The 15,058-nt window shown below is 44.2% G+C and overlaps 1 protein-coding gene across 1 annotated transcript in view; it reads right to left on the reverse strand.

Moving 5' to 3' along the window:
- LOC112258532 (neurabin-2) overlaps positions 1 to 14,633 on the reverse strand; it is a 59,489-nt gene extending 44,856 nt beyond the window's left edge. Inside the window, exons 1-2 of the mRNA XM_042327328.1 lie at positions 14,479 to 14,633; positions 10,202 to 11,728 (exon numbers count right to left, since the gene is read on the reverse strand). Of these exons, the coding sequence (XP_042183262.1) occupies positions 10,202 to 11,665 (1,464 nt within the window). The 5' untranslated portion in view covers positions 11,666 to 11,728; positions 14,479 to 14,633. The remainder of the gene's footprint in view (positions 1 to 10,201; positions 11,729 to 14,478) is intronic.
- Between the last annotated feature and the right edge of the window lie 425 nt (positions 14,634 to 15,058).

Genomic DNA, 15,058 nt, shown 5'->3' on the forward strand with positions numbered 1-15,058 from the left:
AGCTGGTGGTTAGTTGGACACATATAATCTACCAGATGCATTGAAGGATGTCAGCTTGTAATACTACGGATGGCAGGCAGTTGTTAGTCAATGTGAGCAAGGTGAAACTAACCGCTAATGGACAAGACAGTGTCTGCCGGTTCAGATCCCTGGTCAGAGACACAAGCCCAGCTGGCTCTGGTGATGGCAGACTCATCAAGGCACTACCCCAGCAGTGAGCCAGGTGTCCACACACTGAAATGTGATCTCTCTCTCTCCCTCCCAACTTCCTCTCGAAATTGGGCTATATCCTTCTCTGAGACATGCCCCCACCTAGGGCTGTTACGTTGACCGGATTACCACCACACCGGCGGTCACGAGTCATTATGGCAGTCAGATTCCACGTGACCGTTTAGTCACGGTAACTAGGCTTCTCCAAGCTCTGATGCTGCTGAGGGTCATTAGTAGCCTACAAAGCTCACTAACTGCTTGGTACTCAGCACTCTATTGTCCCTCTGACATCAATGCAAATGTAATCGAAAATCTAATCAAACACTTCATGAGAGCCCATGAGCCCATGTGGCGCAACATTTCTTCAGGCTATGCAATTGTGTGAGAAAACAGAGTGATGGCCTCTGGTTGTATCACAACTAAAGTGGTCAAATATCGCCATCAAATTAAATACATTAAATCAGCATTACAATGGGTTTAGAGGCTAACTGGCATACATAATCAGCATGTGTTAATCAAATTTGGGGAAGATAATTTTCACCATAAAAACGCACCTTTATAATGAAAGCATTACATGCATAATCACATTTGTGGTCACGTTTGAGAATGCCGTTTTCCCGCTAATGTTAAATTTGCGCCTACTGCCATGTGGGCATTGCTGCGCTTATAATGTGAAGAAATAGCCTAATAGTTTCTCAAAATTGTAAGCTAAACGTTCTGATCTGTTATGTCAGTCTCATTGCTTACAGTTTTTTTTATGCTAGTGGTTGTATTAATTTGGGATCTATCCCATCCTGCAACTGTCCCAGACTATGTTTGGAATACTTCTTTCTCGCACAGAATATGTCAAATTTTGTACTATGAGGGACAGAAGATTGACATAGGCTAGTGCTTTTGCTGTTCATTAGGCCTACTCATCTTGTTGGCTGACAAAAAGTACATGTCGACAGTTCTTCCAATATCCACCTCGGAATTGGATAAGGACACGTGCAGTTGCGTCCCCAATGTGTCGGTCTTCACTTGTAGCCTGTGAGAAATACCTGATCATCCTGACGGAGAGCCATGTAAGTGAGGGGTGCTATGGAGCATGCAGCAGGGAATTATAATTATTATATTCAGCCCAAAGGCAAAACGGCCACTGGCCACAAAAGGCCTGGATTTTTTTAGGGAGCATTACGGCCACACTAAGGGGATGCCACCCGGAAATTTGAGGCATTATTAAGTGCTTGGCAAATTGTGAATGATAGACTGATGAAGTGTGAGCAGCCTGTGCAAAAAACAAAGCAGAGTTCATGCATTTCATGCAACTTTTTAAAAAATCATTAGAGTCGCATCATGCAGCCTTAGAATGTATTAAGGATCAAACCATATACAGCCCAGCGTTTTTTATCACAACTAAAGTTACATAAATAACTCTAAATTAAGCAAATAGGAGTACCTGTTTCTTTATTAACTGCTCAACACAGAATAGCTGCTTTTGCGCTATTTATTCAGCTATGTTCAATTGTATTTTCATACTATGAAATAATATCACGGAATTCCAAGCAAATCTTGTCTGCTGAATGAACTAGTGTAGCCCACAGCCATATGGCACAGCCAGATCAGGGACTAACATAAGGACAACTCAGACTATGCTATTCTGTTCATCTGAAATAGATGACATTTTCTACATATTATGTTCTAGACCTGTCTACAATAAATCATGGATTTATTGTGAGGGTGTAGGCTACATTACATGGATGTATTAGACTTTTTAAAATGTGATGTTCCAAAGGACTGCATCAGTGGTTTATAGGCTATGCGTGGAACGCAGGAGATGCTAAATGTGTTCATGTTAATTAACCGTCAATTACTCTGAGAGTGGCAGTTATTTGCTTGACAATCACTGGCTGATTCAATTTCATGATCACCACAGCCCTAGCCCCACCCAGTCCTACTTCCCCCTAAACTGCCCCCACACTCGCAGCCCTCCTTCCCTCTCTACTGCTTCCTCCCTTTGAGAGGATAAGAGGGGCCACCCAAGTCTGTCTGGGATCAGGAAAAAAACTTAACGGGGTCACAGACCCATTGGCTCCAGGTCATCTACAAGTCCATGCTAGGTAAAGCTCAGCCTTATCTCAGTTCACTGGTCACGATCGCAACACCCACCAGTAGCACGCGCTCCTGCAGGTGTATCTCACTGATCATCCCTAAAGCCAACCCCTCATTTGGCCGCCTTTCCTTCCAGTTCTCAGCTGCCTGTGACGAATTGCAAAAATCGCTGAAGTTGGAGACTTTTATCTCCCTCACCAACTTTAAACATCTGCTATCTGAGCAGCTATCGCTGCAGCTGTACATAGTCCATCGGTACATAGCCCACCCAATTTACCTACCTCATCCCCATACTGTTTTTATTTACTTTTCTGCTCTTTTGCACATGACCATCTGATCATTTATCACTCCAGTGTTAATCTGCTAAATTGTAATTATTCGCCTACCTCCTCATGCCTTTTGCACACAATCTATACTCTTTTTTTCTTTTTTTTCTACTGTGTTATTGACTTGTTTATTGTTTACTCCATATGTAACTCTGTGTTGTGGTCTGTTCACACTGCTATGCCTTATCTTGGCCAGGTCGCAGTTGTAAATGAGAACTTGTTCTCAACTAGCCTACCTAGTTAAATAAAGGTGAAATAAAATAAATAAATGAAAAACTCTCTCACAATCACACAAGGATGGACAGATACAAACTCTCTCATCACATACAAATATTCAACCACACTTGAGTAGGCATACACACAACGGACATGTGTGGGCATATAAACACACAGTTGGGACCATCTCAAATTATTTTACAAGGTAAGTTGACTGAGAACACATTTTAATTTACAGCAAAGACCTGGGGAATAGTTACATGGGAGAGGAGGGGGTGAATGAGCCCATTTGAAGCTGGGGATGATTAGGTGGCCCTGATGGTATGAGGGTCAGATGGGGAATTTAGCCAGGACACAGGGGTTAACACCCCTACTCTTAGGATAAGTGCCATATGATCTTTAGTGAGCACAGAGTATCAAGACACCGTTTAACGTCCCCTTCGAAAGAAGGCACCCTTCACAGGGCAATATCCCCAATAACTGCCCTGGGGCATTGGAATATTTATTTGGCCCTACGGTAAGAGTGCCCCCTACTGGCCCTCCAACAGCAGCATCTGTCTCTCGCCCACTGACTGACCAGGACCAACCCTGCTGAGCTTCAGAGGCAAGCCAGCAGTGGGAAGCAGGGTAGTATGACATAGGGGACTGAAGGAATGTGTAGGCAGGCAGGCAGGCAGGCAGGCAGGCAGGCAGGCAGGCAGGCAGGCAGGCAGACAGGCAGACAGACAGGCAGGCAGGCAGGCAGACAGGCAGACAGGCAGACAGACAGACAGACAGGCAGGCAGGCAGGCAGACAGACAGACAGGCAGGCAGGCAGGCAGGCAGGCAGGCAGGCAGGCAGGCAGGCAGGCAGGCAGGCAGGCAGGCAGGCAGGCAGGCAGGCAGGCAGGCAGGCAGGCAGGCAGACAGGCAGGCAGGCAGGCAGGCAGGCAGGCAGACAGGCAGGCAGGCAGGCAGGCAGGCAGGCAGACAGACAGACAGACAGACAGACAGACAGACAGACAGACAGACAGACAGACAGACAGACAGACAGACAGACAGACAGACAGACAGACAGACAGACAGACAGACAGACAGACAGACAGACAGACAGACAGACAGACAGACAGACAGACAGACAGACAGACAGACAGACAGACAGACAGACAGACAGACAGACAGACAGACAGACAGACAGACAGACAGACAGACAGACAGACAGACAGACAGACAGACAGACAGACAGACAGACAGACAGACAGACAGACAGACAGACAGAAAGAAAGAAAGAAAGAAAGAAAGAAAGAAAGAAAGAAAGAAAGAAAGAAAGAAAGAAAGAAAGAAAGAAAGAGCAGGGTCTAGCTTGCTCTAAATGCAGAGAGACGGTGTTTATCCTCAGCTCTCCACCATGGAAAGTAAAACACTTGTCTGATAAGAATGACAGCATGCATGCTTGGAAGAAAGAGATGGAGAACATATTACGTTTTCATGTCATATTACTGTGCTTTCACTGTCATTGAGGTATGAATGCCATATTAGTCTGAAAAAATCTAATGAATCAATCACTGAGAAGAAAAAGCAAAAGGTAGGGTTGAACAGGTTAATGGCTTTTTTATACCTTTATTTAACTAGGCAAGTCAGTTAAGAACAAATTCTTATTTTCAATGACAGCCTAAGAACAGTGGGTTAACTGCCTGTTCAGGGGCAGAACGACAGATTTGTACCTTGTCAGCTCTGGGATTTGAACTTGCAACCTTTCGGTTACTAGTCCAACACTCTAACCACTAGGCTACCCTGCCACCCCAACAAAGGAAGCACTACAGTTTCCCTTGGAGATTTCAGGGACTGAAAAGCCCATTCCAGTCATTAGAGCACAACAGCAGAGCTGAACTGGTTTGACATGTCCTTCTCTGGAAACCCTAAAGCACTAAGCCTTTGGTCTGCCAGATCACCAGCTGATAGTAGCTACCACTTTTTCACAAGGCTCCTGTCCTTAAACTGTCACATCTTATCCATGTGTCTTCATATAACGATAGAAAAGTACCTTTTCACAGAGGACTTAAGGTAGCAAATCCTGTATTACCCGAACTGAACAAAATATGATTCAGAATAGCAAGTCACCGACATGGAATGTGTAAGTTAGTGTAAAACAAACGTGAAGGCAGACTCAAGACTCAAGTGTCATAACCTATAATCCTTACAAATAGCCCCCAAAATGCCTTATGACCCTCACCTCGACTTCTTCACACTGTATAGCACAAACATGGACTCTTCCACTACATACTACTTACTACCCTATGGTTTGCACAATGCCACACATATAATTAGAGGCCTATCAGGGCTCCCTCTCTCTCTTTAGACATAAAGGTCCTCCTACACCAGGCATTCATCCGCCAGATTAAAATAATCTTGGCCTTACTTGAAGTAATTGCAGCACATCCCTTTCCCTGTTGTACTGATATTATTATTATAATTATGAAAAGCTGGTGAATTACAGCAGGCCTCCACAATAACTTATATATATGTGCGGGTTTTATATATATATATATATATATGTGTGTGTATATATATAAATATATACACACACACACACACACACACACACACACACACACACACACTCAAAAGTCAAATAGTGATGCTCCAGATACTCAACTAGCCTAAAGGCCAGTTTGTATTGCTTCTTTAAAATCAGTACAACAGTTTTCAGCTGTGCTAACAAAATTGCAAAAGGGTTTTCTAATGAACATTTAGCCTTTTAAAATGATAGACTTGGATTAGCTAACACAAAGTGCCATTGGAACACATGAGTGATGGTTGCTGATAATGGGCCTCTGTACACCTATGCAGATATTCCATTAAAAATCAGCCGTTTCCAGCTACAATAGTCATTTAAAATATTAACAACGTCTACACTGTATTTCTGATCAATTTGATGTTATTTTAAATGGACAAAATGTTTTGCTTTTCTTTCAAAAACAAGGACATTTCTAAGTGACCCCAAACTTTTGAACGGTGGTGTGTGTGACACACACACACGGTAAGCACAAATAAAATCACATATCACCCAGAAAACCAGTTACATTCCTCAACAAATAAGTTCCCAGTCAATAACTTACAATGCCCGGATGGCACCAGAACATCAAGATGAAATGTAATTTTGATGTATTCTATACGTCAACAGCAAAGTTAGGTAAGAAGGAAGTTGATGAATTAGGGCCTTGTAAACAAAAATGGAGTAATATACAGGTCTTTAGGGAAGTCCAGCCAACCTTTTGATACAGGATGCGGTGACGAGTCTCAAAACTGTCACCTGTAACATAATGAAGGCCACTATGGTAGATGGCATCCAACAGTTTAAGAGTAGTAGCAGCTGCACTTTGATAAATAATATCACCATAATCAAGAACAGATAAGAAGGTTGACTGAATACTCAGAATACTCAAGCACAATCGGTTTCTGTCGAAAAAATACAACTTTAAGTCTTAGCTCCTTAACCGGCTCATCTATATGTCAAATCCATTATCAATCCAAATGCGGGAACACGTTCGATTGGAGAACCATCTAATGAGTGAACATGTATTTCATCTGAAACATTTTTTACGAGAGTTTAAAAACAACATGTATTTGGTTTTGCCCGTATTAAGCGCACGTTTTAAAATCAGCAAGGGATTCCTGCATAGCTACAACATTTGACTGTAGTTTTGAAAATGCCAGATCAACAGTCTGGTCAATAGCATACAGAGTAGTATCATCCGCATACAGATGAAGTTACCATTTTACACACCTTCATGTACTTCAAGAAATTCAGACTAAACCCCATCAATCACGATAGCCTGAGTTCTGTCACTAAGATAATCGTCAAACCAGGAACAGGTGTCAGAGCTCAGGCCTATCGAGGACAACTTATTAAATGAAATAGCCTGATCAACAGTATCAACGTCTTTTGACAGGTCCACAAACAAAGCGGCTCATTTCATTTCAATGTCTAAAGCATTGACAAGATCATTAACAACTAAAATGCTTGCTGTAATAGGGCTGTCCCCAGGCCTAAACCCTGATTGGTATACATTCGTAAATAAATGAAAAAATGAGAATAGAGAATAAATGAAAAAAAAAGAGCAAAGCTGTACATTTACCAAGGATTCAAGAATCTTAGCTAGACCAGGAAACCTTGAAATGGGGCAATAATGATTAAGATCACTACTATGCCCATCCTTATGGAGTGGATGCACAAGAGCTGATTTACATACTTTTAGAATATTTCCTGATAACAATTTTAAATAAAAAAAAATGTGGGTTTGAACCAACAATGATGGGTGCTGCACACTTAAGCAGACCAGGATCCAATTGGTCGGCCCATGTGGATTTCTTGTTGTCCAATGATAGCAAAGCATCCAGGACTTAATTTTCGGTAAATAACCTAAAAGAAAAGCTTTGAATATAATTTCTCTGATCATTCGGCAAGTTTCTCCAATCAGCATCCAGCCCAAGACCATTGTGAATAGGCTTGGAATAAGTTATTTCAAAGAGATACCCTGCTGAAGTCAAATGGTGTTTAAATGTATCAATGATGAGATTTGTTCCGTAATGAGGCCAATGTCTGAATTTAATTTGCTACAATGCACTACTTTTGACCAGGTCCGTGCACTATCTAGGGAATATGGTGCAATTTGGGATGCAGCCCTGTGACCCAGACACTCTGGAGCTGACCGAGTGGACAATGTACCTGCCTGTTCTGTCCTCATCTCTGCAAAGAGGACAACACGGGTGATTCACCAAGTCATCCCCATGGCCTGCTGAATGCCTAACTGACATTCCTTCTCTTCACCGAGTGCCATCACCTTGGCTAAGAGAAGGAGTCAGTCAGTCACGATACGGGAATATGCATAAGTATCAGGCACTACTGCAGACAAAACAAGACACTCATGTACAGCACAGTTGATCAACAATGGAAGCTGACCACAGAATGAACTCCCAGGTGCAGTGAATGTATCATGGTTAAGCCACACCCTTGGTTGAGTTAAAGCCATGACATTGTAACAGGGTCGATAGGTCAGAAAGGTCAAATAAGACGCTGAACTGTCATCTCCAGCTCTTGAAAAGGTCAGATCAAGCCAGTGCAACAGCAATGGCTATGCAGAGATAGGTCTAGTAGATTTAACAGCTTCAAACCTTCCACTCTACACCATGATGGACTAGCCTAAATGCTAGCTTCTATCCTCCGCCACTGAGGAATAAAGGGACATTACTTACTGTGGCAGCAAAGTCATGGCATGCCACTACACGTGTCACAAGTGGCTGCGCTTAAGGGTGGCCCACTGCGAAGCAGTCAATGCTTTACGAGGATTACAAGGCTATGCAGCAAATCTATTGGGCCCCATCACAATCATGAAATCTCAGACACTCACTGACTGAGAAGAGGTGAGGATATATTGTATAGGCAAAAATTGCTACTGAAAATCCATCTCACATAGTTACAGTGATAGGGTGGCTGTCCGGTTGGTTAGCATGCTGTGCATGGTGGGGAGACAAAATCCTTGCTGGTGGCATTTAATGACAAGTCACCAAGGGACAGGAGAGAAAGGCCACGGGCATATTCATCTGACATTTCATAATGACAATATACAGAAGCGTAGAGCTAATATCTACCTACCTACATCATTTCACATTTGATGTAAACTATGTGCTTGTGGTTCAGGCTGAAGCCCCTGAGAACACCTAGCCTATACCTGGCTGCAAATTATATATCATTGGAGCAGGAGTCAGCATTAGGAATTTAATTCTTCGCCCCAGCTTTTTTGAGGTCCCTTGATACAGCATACAGATCTTAGAGGAACTAAGCTGTTGAAGAGGGATTTCTACATTGGATTTCACCACAATAATTATTGCTGGTGCAAGCTGAAACGATTAATCTGACTGGCGTCAAGGCAGGTGGAACAAGTCTATCTTGCTGTCAGGACTACTGAGTAGGCCCTCAGTGTCAAGCAAACGAATGAATGCTGACCACGCCAAAAAGAGATTTCACACGTTGTCAGTCACTTAGTCATACATAGAGCAGCTCACACAGTAGTGCTAAATGTGTTCTGCAGTAAACACACGCTGAAGCTGCTGTGTTGAAACAGCTAAACCAATAAGTGGGCCTGATATCCAGAAGTCAAAACCTAGCTATTAGCTTCTATCTCTGAAGCACTCCGTACAAGAGTTGGGAAGTATCCAGATTTTCATACCGTTTCTGTACCATACCGGGGTATATGGTTATACCGGCACTGCACACAATTGAATGATTTTTTTTTTTTAAATGCACAAAAAAAAACAGCTGGAAAATTTATATAGTGAATACTAGCTAAATGCTAACAAGCGCATGAGAACATTAAACTAATTGCAAGGACAAAGACACCACAGGTCATGAAGTTGTACAATTATCTCAAAAAGGTTGCACGCACAAAACAAATACTAGAACAGCAGGGATCTTGATCCAGGGGATTGATTGTCTCTGCTGTAACCGAGAAGCTTGATCTCGCAACCTATCTTGAAAGTTAGCAAACCAAATGCATAGCTGGAGCCCTGAGCTGGAGAGAATGTATTTGGCACATCTTAGATAGGTAAAACTACAGTTATAAGATACTTACCTGGCAAACACTAGTAGAGAGTTTCAAATGTAACTTGATCACCTCTTAAAAGGTTAATTAAATAGATAACCAAATAGTTACCCGGACTATCTGCATTAACTATTTAGACTCATCACATACACTGCTGCTACTGTTTATGATCTGTTACTTTATTCCTAGTTATATGTACATATCTACCTCAATTACCTCGTACCCCTGCACATCGACTCGGTACTGGTACCCCTTATAGCCAATTTATGGTTGATCATTGTGTATCTATTATTACATGTTTTACTTTTCGATTATTTCTCTATTTTCTTTCTCTCTGCATTGTTGGAAAGGGCCCCCAAGTAAGCATTTCACTGTTAGTGCACACCTGTTGTTTACAATGCATGTGACTAATAACATTTGATTTGAAGGTGGAAGGAAGTATGTGGATGCTAATCTTTGCACAGGCTTTCACAAGATGTTTTCACCAATACAGGAAATGCAAAGTCATTCAAATGTGTAAAACGTGTAGAGGCGTAGGCCAATGTAAACTGTGTGGTAGCGTCAACAAACTACTATTATAACTTCTACACAAATGAGTCATAGAGCTTAGTCTTCTGAATACTACTGTAAAACAAAAAATAAAATGAAGTACTATGCCTAAGGGTAAAAATAACAGTCTACCACTAGATAGCTTCTGATCTCCACTTCAGACCAGTCTCTTCCCTTATCTCCTGATAAACTGTTCCTCATTTCTGCCCACCTGAACCAGAGACTCACCTTTATCGGTCCAGTGCTAAAGCAGATCTTCCTGTTCTCCGGCGGTGCTTCCTCCTCAGCAGGCAGTCCCGGGATCTCAGAGCAGCTCGACTCTGGCTCGTAGGGCTCATCTTCCTCCTCCTCATCCTCATCCAGCTGGCTGCCGCCGGAGTCCTCTCCGATGCCGCTGTACGCGCTGATGTCCACCAGGTCGCCCTCTGAGTAGTCATCCTTACGAGACTCCTCCTCCAGGCCATCCTCTTCCTGTCCCTCACATTGGGGCCCTTCCCCTGGCTCCTCCCTGTGGCCCCTTTCTCCCTCCTGCCGCCCTGCCATGTCGCTGGGGCCCCCAGAGGCCTCTCCATTTTCCAGTGAGGCGTGGATCTCGGCCTGCACCAGCCGGCTTCCTGCCTCGGGTGCGGAGGAGTCCTCTTGGTCCCTGGGTATTGGTTCCCTGCCAGGCTCGCCTCCGGTACTTGAGCCCCTGGCTTCCTTCCCTCTCTCCCTCTCAGGCTTGGCTTCGGTAGAAGCAGAAGAGGTCCTGTCGCCTGTTTGTGGACTTCCTGAGGAGCCGTTGTCGTTTTGGGGAGCTGCTCTGTTCCTGGGGCTTCTGAGGGAACCCTCTTGGTCCAAGGGTTGGCTGTTCCCATCCTCCTGACTTCCTGGGGGCAAGACTTGCACCTTCCTGGCGATGATTTTGGAGTTGAGGCATTCCGCTGTTTTCGCCGGAGTGGGGCTTTCTCCTCGGGAGGGCAATGGGGACGTGGAGGAGGGCCGGTTCAGGTTGTTCCTCAGGTCACCCTTCTCGAAGACAGCGCTTAGCTGGCTAACGGTGGGCGACACCGCCTCACCGGCTCCCCCTACCATATCCAGGCAGTCCAAAGACTCAGTGCTGCCATTGAAGCGCACTACCACATCCAGCCGACTGTCCTGGACCGCGGATGAAACCGGACGCTCCTTCTTGAGCAGGATGCGGTTGGTGGCCGACTGCTTCTCCTGCAGCTGGCGCTGCTCAAAGATCTTCCTCGTCTCCTGAAGCTTGGAGTGCCCCGCTGAGGCCCCTCGGGACCCGCCGACTTCGCCGCCCTTGGGGTCGAAGCGGTTGACGCGCTCGGAGACAGTGGCGCCCAGCTTGAGCAAGGCGCTGTGGTTCACGTCCTCATTGAGGCTGCTGGCTCTGGGCAGGGACAGCCGCACCGCCTGGTCATTGGCCTTGGATGGGTCATCCTCATCGCCAGGCGACTGCATCTGCATGAACATGTTCTTGATGCGGTGGACATTGGAGCCGTACTGGCGGCGGCCCCTGCCAGTAGGCCGTGGCGGCTTTCCATCCTTGGCAGCATCGTCCCCATTGGCGGCATTATTCAGGGCGTCGTGGGCCTGCTTCAGAGCCTGGATGCCCGCCTCATAGGCGTTCCTGTGGGGGGACGGGCTCCGGAGGGTGGAGCTGGCACTGCCCGCCGATGGGGGTTCAGTCTTCATCATGGTTAATCAAACTGAGCCACTGAGACTTGGAAGTAACAGCATAGCTCCTCTGTCATCCTCCCCCTGGATGAGAAAAACAAACAAAACCACTCAATTTCACCTGAGGGAGTCTGCCTGCCACATAAGGTAGACAGACACAAATGCAATAACCGCATTGAGCGATAGTGGGGAAGAGAGAGTGGGTTAGTGAAAATTAAAGGAAGATAGATAGAGATCTTGCACACAAGAAAGGAAGAGAAGTATGGATAGAAGCTTGAAAAGGAGCAAGTTAGAGAAATCCAAGAGAGAGAAAAAATAGAAAGCTACACACGTGGGTGTGAGGGAAGTTTGTGCTGATGTAAATAGGAGATTTGCAACGCCCCAGGCTGTAACCTACCTATTGACCTACACGTAGAAAGGAGAACTGCAGTGAATGATATGAGATAAATATGATATGACTAGTCTAGGGTTTACAACAATAACACACAGATAGCAAATTGGAGTAGGCCTGGCAGAAGTTCAACTTGTGCTGTATCCCTTAGTCATTATATCATTTTGATCGCTAGGATTTCTCTCAGCTGCCTCAAGATTTCTGGTCTCACCACCGACAGCAAAAGCTGCTGCAAAGTAGAAAGACACCACAGGGTCTTAAAGCTAACTGTATAACAATAATCCTCATTCATGTAATCAGAGCCATGAGTCTGTTTGAGAGAGGACTACAAATCCAATGTCTTTACGGTCACTCAAATACAGTATATAAGCAACAGTATGTAGACACCTGCTCGTCGTTTGCAGCTATAACGCTCTTCTGGGAAGGCTTTCCACTAGATATTGGAACTTCTCTGTGGGCACTTGCTTCCATTCAGCCACAAGAGCATTAGTGAGGTCGGGCACTGACGTTGGGCGATTAGGCCTGTCTCACAGTCGGCGTTCCAATTCATCCCAAATGTGTTATATGGAGTTGAGGTCAGGGCTCTATGCAGGCCAGTCAAGTTTTTACACAGCGATCCTGACAAACCATTTCTCTACGGACCTCACTTTGTACACAGGGGCATTGTCATGCTGCAATTGGAAAGGGCCTTCCCCAAACTGTTGCTATAAAGTTGGAAACACAGAATTGTTTAGGATGTAAATTGTGTGTTGTAGCGTTAAGATTTTTTTTGTTGCTTCCAGTGGCAGTTTGGAACTCGGTAGTGAGTGTTGCAACAAAGGACAGGCGATTTTTACACGTTATGCGCTTTAGCACTCTGCAGTCCTGTTCTGTGGGCTTGTGTGGCCTACCACTTTACGGCTGAGCCAATGTTGGTCCTAGACATTTCCTAGACACTTCCCAATAACAGGACCTACAGTTCACCGGGGACAGCTCTAGCAGGGCAGACATTTGACAAACTGACTTGTTGTAAAGGTGGCATCCTATCACAGTGCCATGTTGAAAGTCACTGAGCTCTTCAGTGAGACCATTTATCTGCCAATGGTTGTGTGCTCAATTTTATACACATTTCACCAACAGGTGATGCTGAAATAGCCAAATCCACTCATTTGAAAGGATGTCCAGATACTTTTGTATATATTTGTATTTATTTAACTAGGCAAGTCAGTTAAGAACAAATTCTTATTTTCAATGATGGTCTAGGAACAGTGGGTTAACTGCCTTGTTCAGGGGCAGAATGACAGGTTTTTACCTTGTCAGCTCAGGGATTCAATCTTGCAAACTTTTGGTTACTAGTTCAACGCTCTAACCACTAGTCTACCCTGCCGCACTCAGACCATGTAATAGACTAAATATGCCTAAATGTTGTTGAAAATCACGTACAACATACCAGGCTGGACCATAATTATGCAAATACCTGCCACAATGCCTTTATTCTTCAAATCAGCAGCACTGTATTGATCCAGTTTCCTGTTGTCATATATTACCATGGCGACCCCTTATCCCATGAACGTTCTAATTGTATTTACAAAGAAAGCACAGTATCCTTCTACCACTACACATAGGCCTATTGTATGTAAACGGATGTAGTCTACATGTCATGTATGATGTCAGTTGGATTTAAATATGATATACCTAATGCCTTTGATGAGAATCTATCCAACATTGGGCCTAATTGAAATCGGACAGAGAATCCATATATCCGCATTTGATCAGTACCATTTCAATGAATGGAATAAGCTATTGCAACAGCCTATGCATGGACAGCACAAAGGACATCCTCTACAAAACACGAACACAATCTACCCTAAATTCTTTAGTCATGGAGCACGCTATTTTGTCAGTGACTCATCTTCTCAGCGTATAGACCATTCCGCAATTTTTTACACAAAATAGACATTTTCTCAGCTACAGTCCAACAATCGTACATTGTATCAGGAAACGACACGTTCCAAATAGGTAGTCTGTAAAATGTAGCAACGTGTGTCTGATGTGCAACGGAGCATCTAAAATAAACACATGTCATGTTATGATAGGTTTTTGTTGTTACTAATAGACTACCAGGCAGACAGTCAGTTAGGATTACGGAGCGCTATAGTTGAGTCTGTTCGCTATAAACGCTAGCACGCTCAACAAACTATGTATATACAGGACATTTATTGTGGAATACACTTTCATTAAACATCCCCGACAATACCCTATGTGCGTCCGTCAAAACGCCGTGTTGTCAAAAACATTAGGACCCTGCGGAAATGAAGGGCCTCGAACACCTCGCTTGCATGATGGCTGTACATCGCTTCCTGCATCTTCTGCAGTTGGAATAGCAGTTATTTTCTCTACAAGAGCAAGATAAAAGCAAAAACATGTAATGTCGTTACATCTTTACTAGGTTTGGTTACCGTACCTTGCTCACAGTGTTACGTTCAAGTTTACAATCCGTCTATTATAGAATCCATTGTGTCCACGTTCTGTTTTCGCTTCTGATTCCCTTGTGAGCGTAGCGAACTGATGCCTTTGCTCGTTCCCTCTCTCTCTCCCTCTCTCCCTCTCTCTCTCTCTCTCTCTCTCTCTCTCTCTCTCTCTCTCTCTCTCTCTCTCTCCAACCTCCCCCTCCTCACCACCAACAGCATATGGCATCACAGGCAACTTTAACCCTTGATGTAGAGCAAAACAAAATAGACTTGAAGATTCCCCCCTAATTTATCTTGCAAAAGACATGCCTCTCGTAGGGCTATTGGCTACAATACATTCGGGCCAATAATCGAACAGGCCTATAGATGATTTATTATCCCAATGAACCGGCTGCTAGACCTATGGGTTTATAGCCGATTAAACGTCACATAAAATTAAGTTTTTATACAAATTACTAATTTCAGCACCCAAATAATTACAAATGACATTGTATTTGCGTGTATAGCCCCTTATAGCCCAAAACCATTAGACCGACTGGTGACCAAACGCCAAAAGCTGTTACACTTTCATAT

This window comes from Oncorhynchus tshawytscha, linkage group LG09 (genome assembly GCF_018296145.1).
Source record: "Oncorhynchus tshawytscha isolate Ot180627B linkage group LG09, Otsh_v2.0, whole genome shotgun sequence".
Classification (NCBI taxonomy): Eukaryota; Metazoa; Chordata; class Actinopteri; order Salmoniformes; family Salmonidae; genus Oncorhynchus; species Oncorhynchus tshawytscha.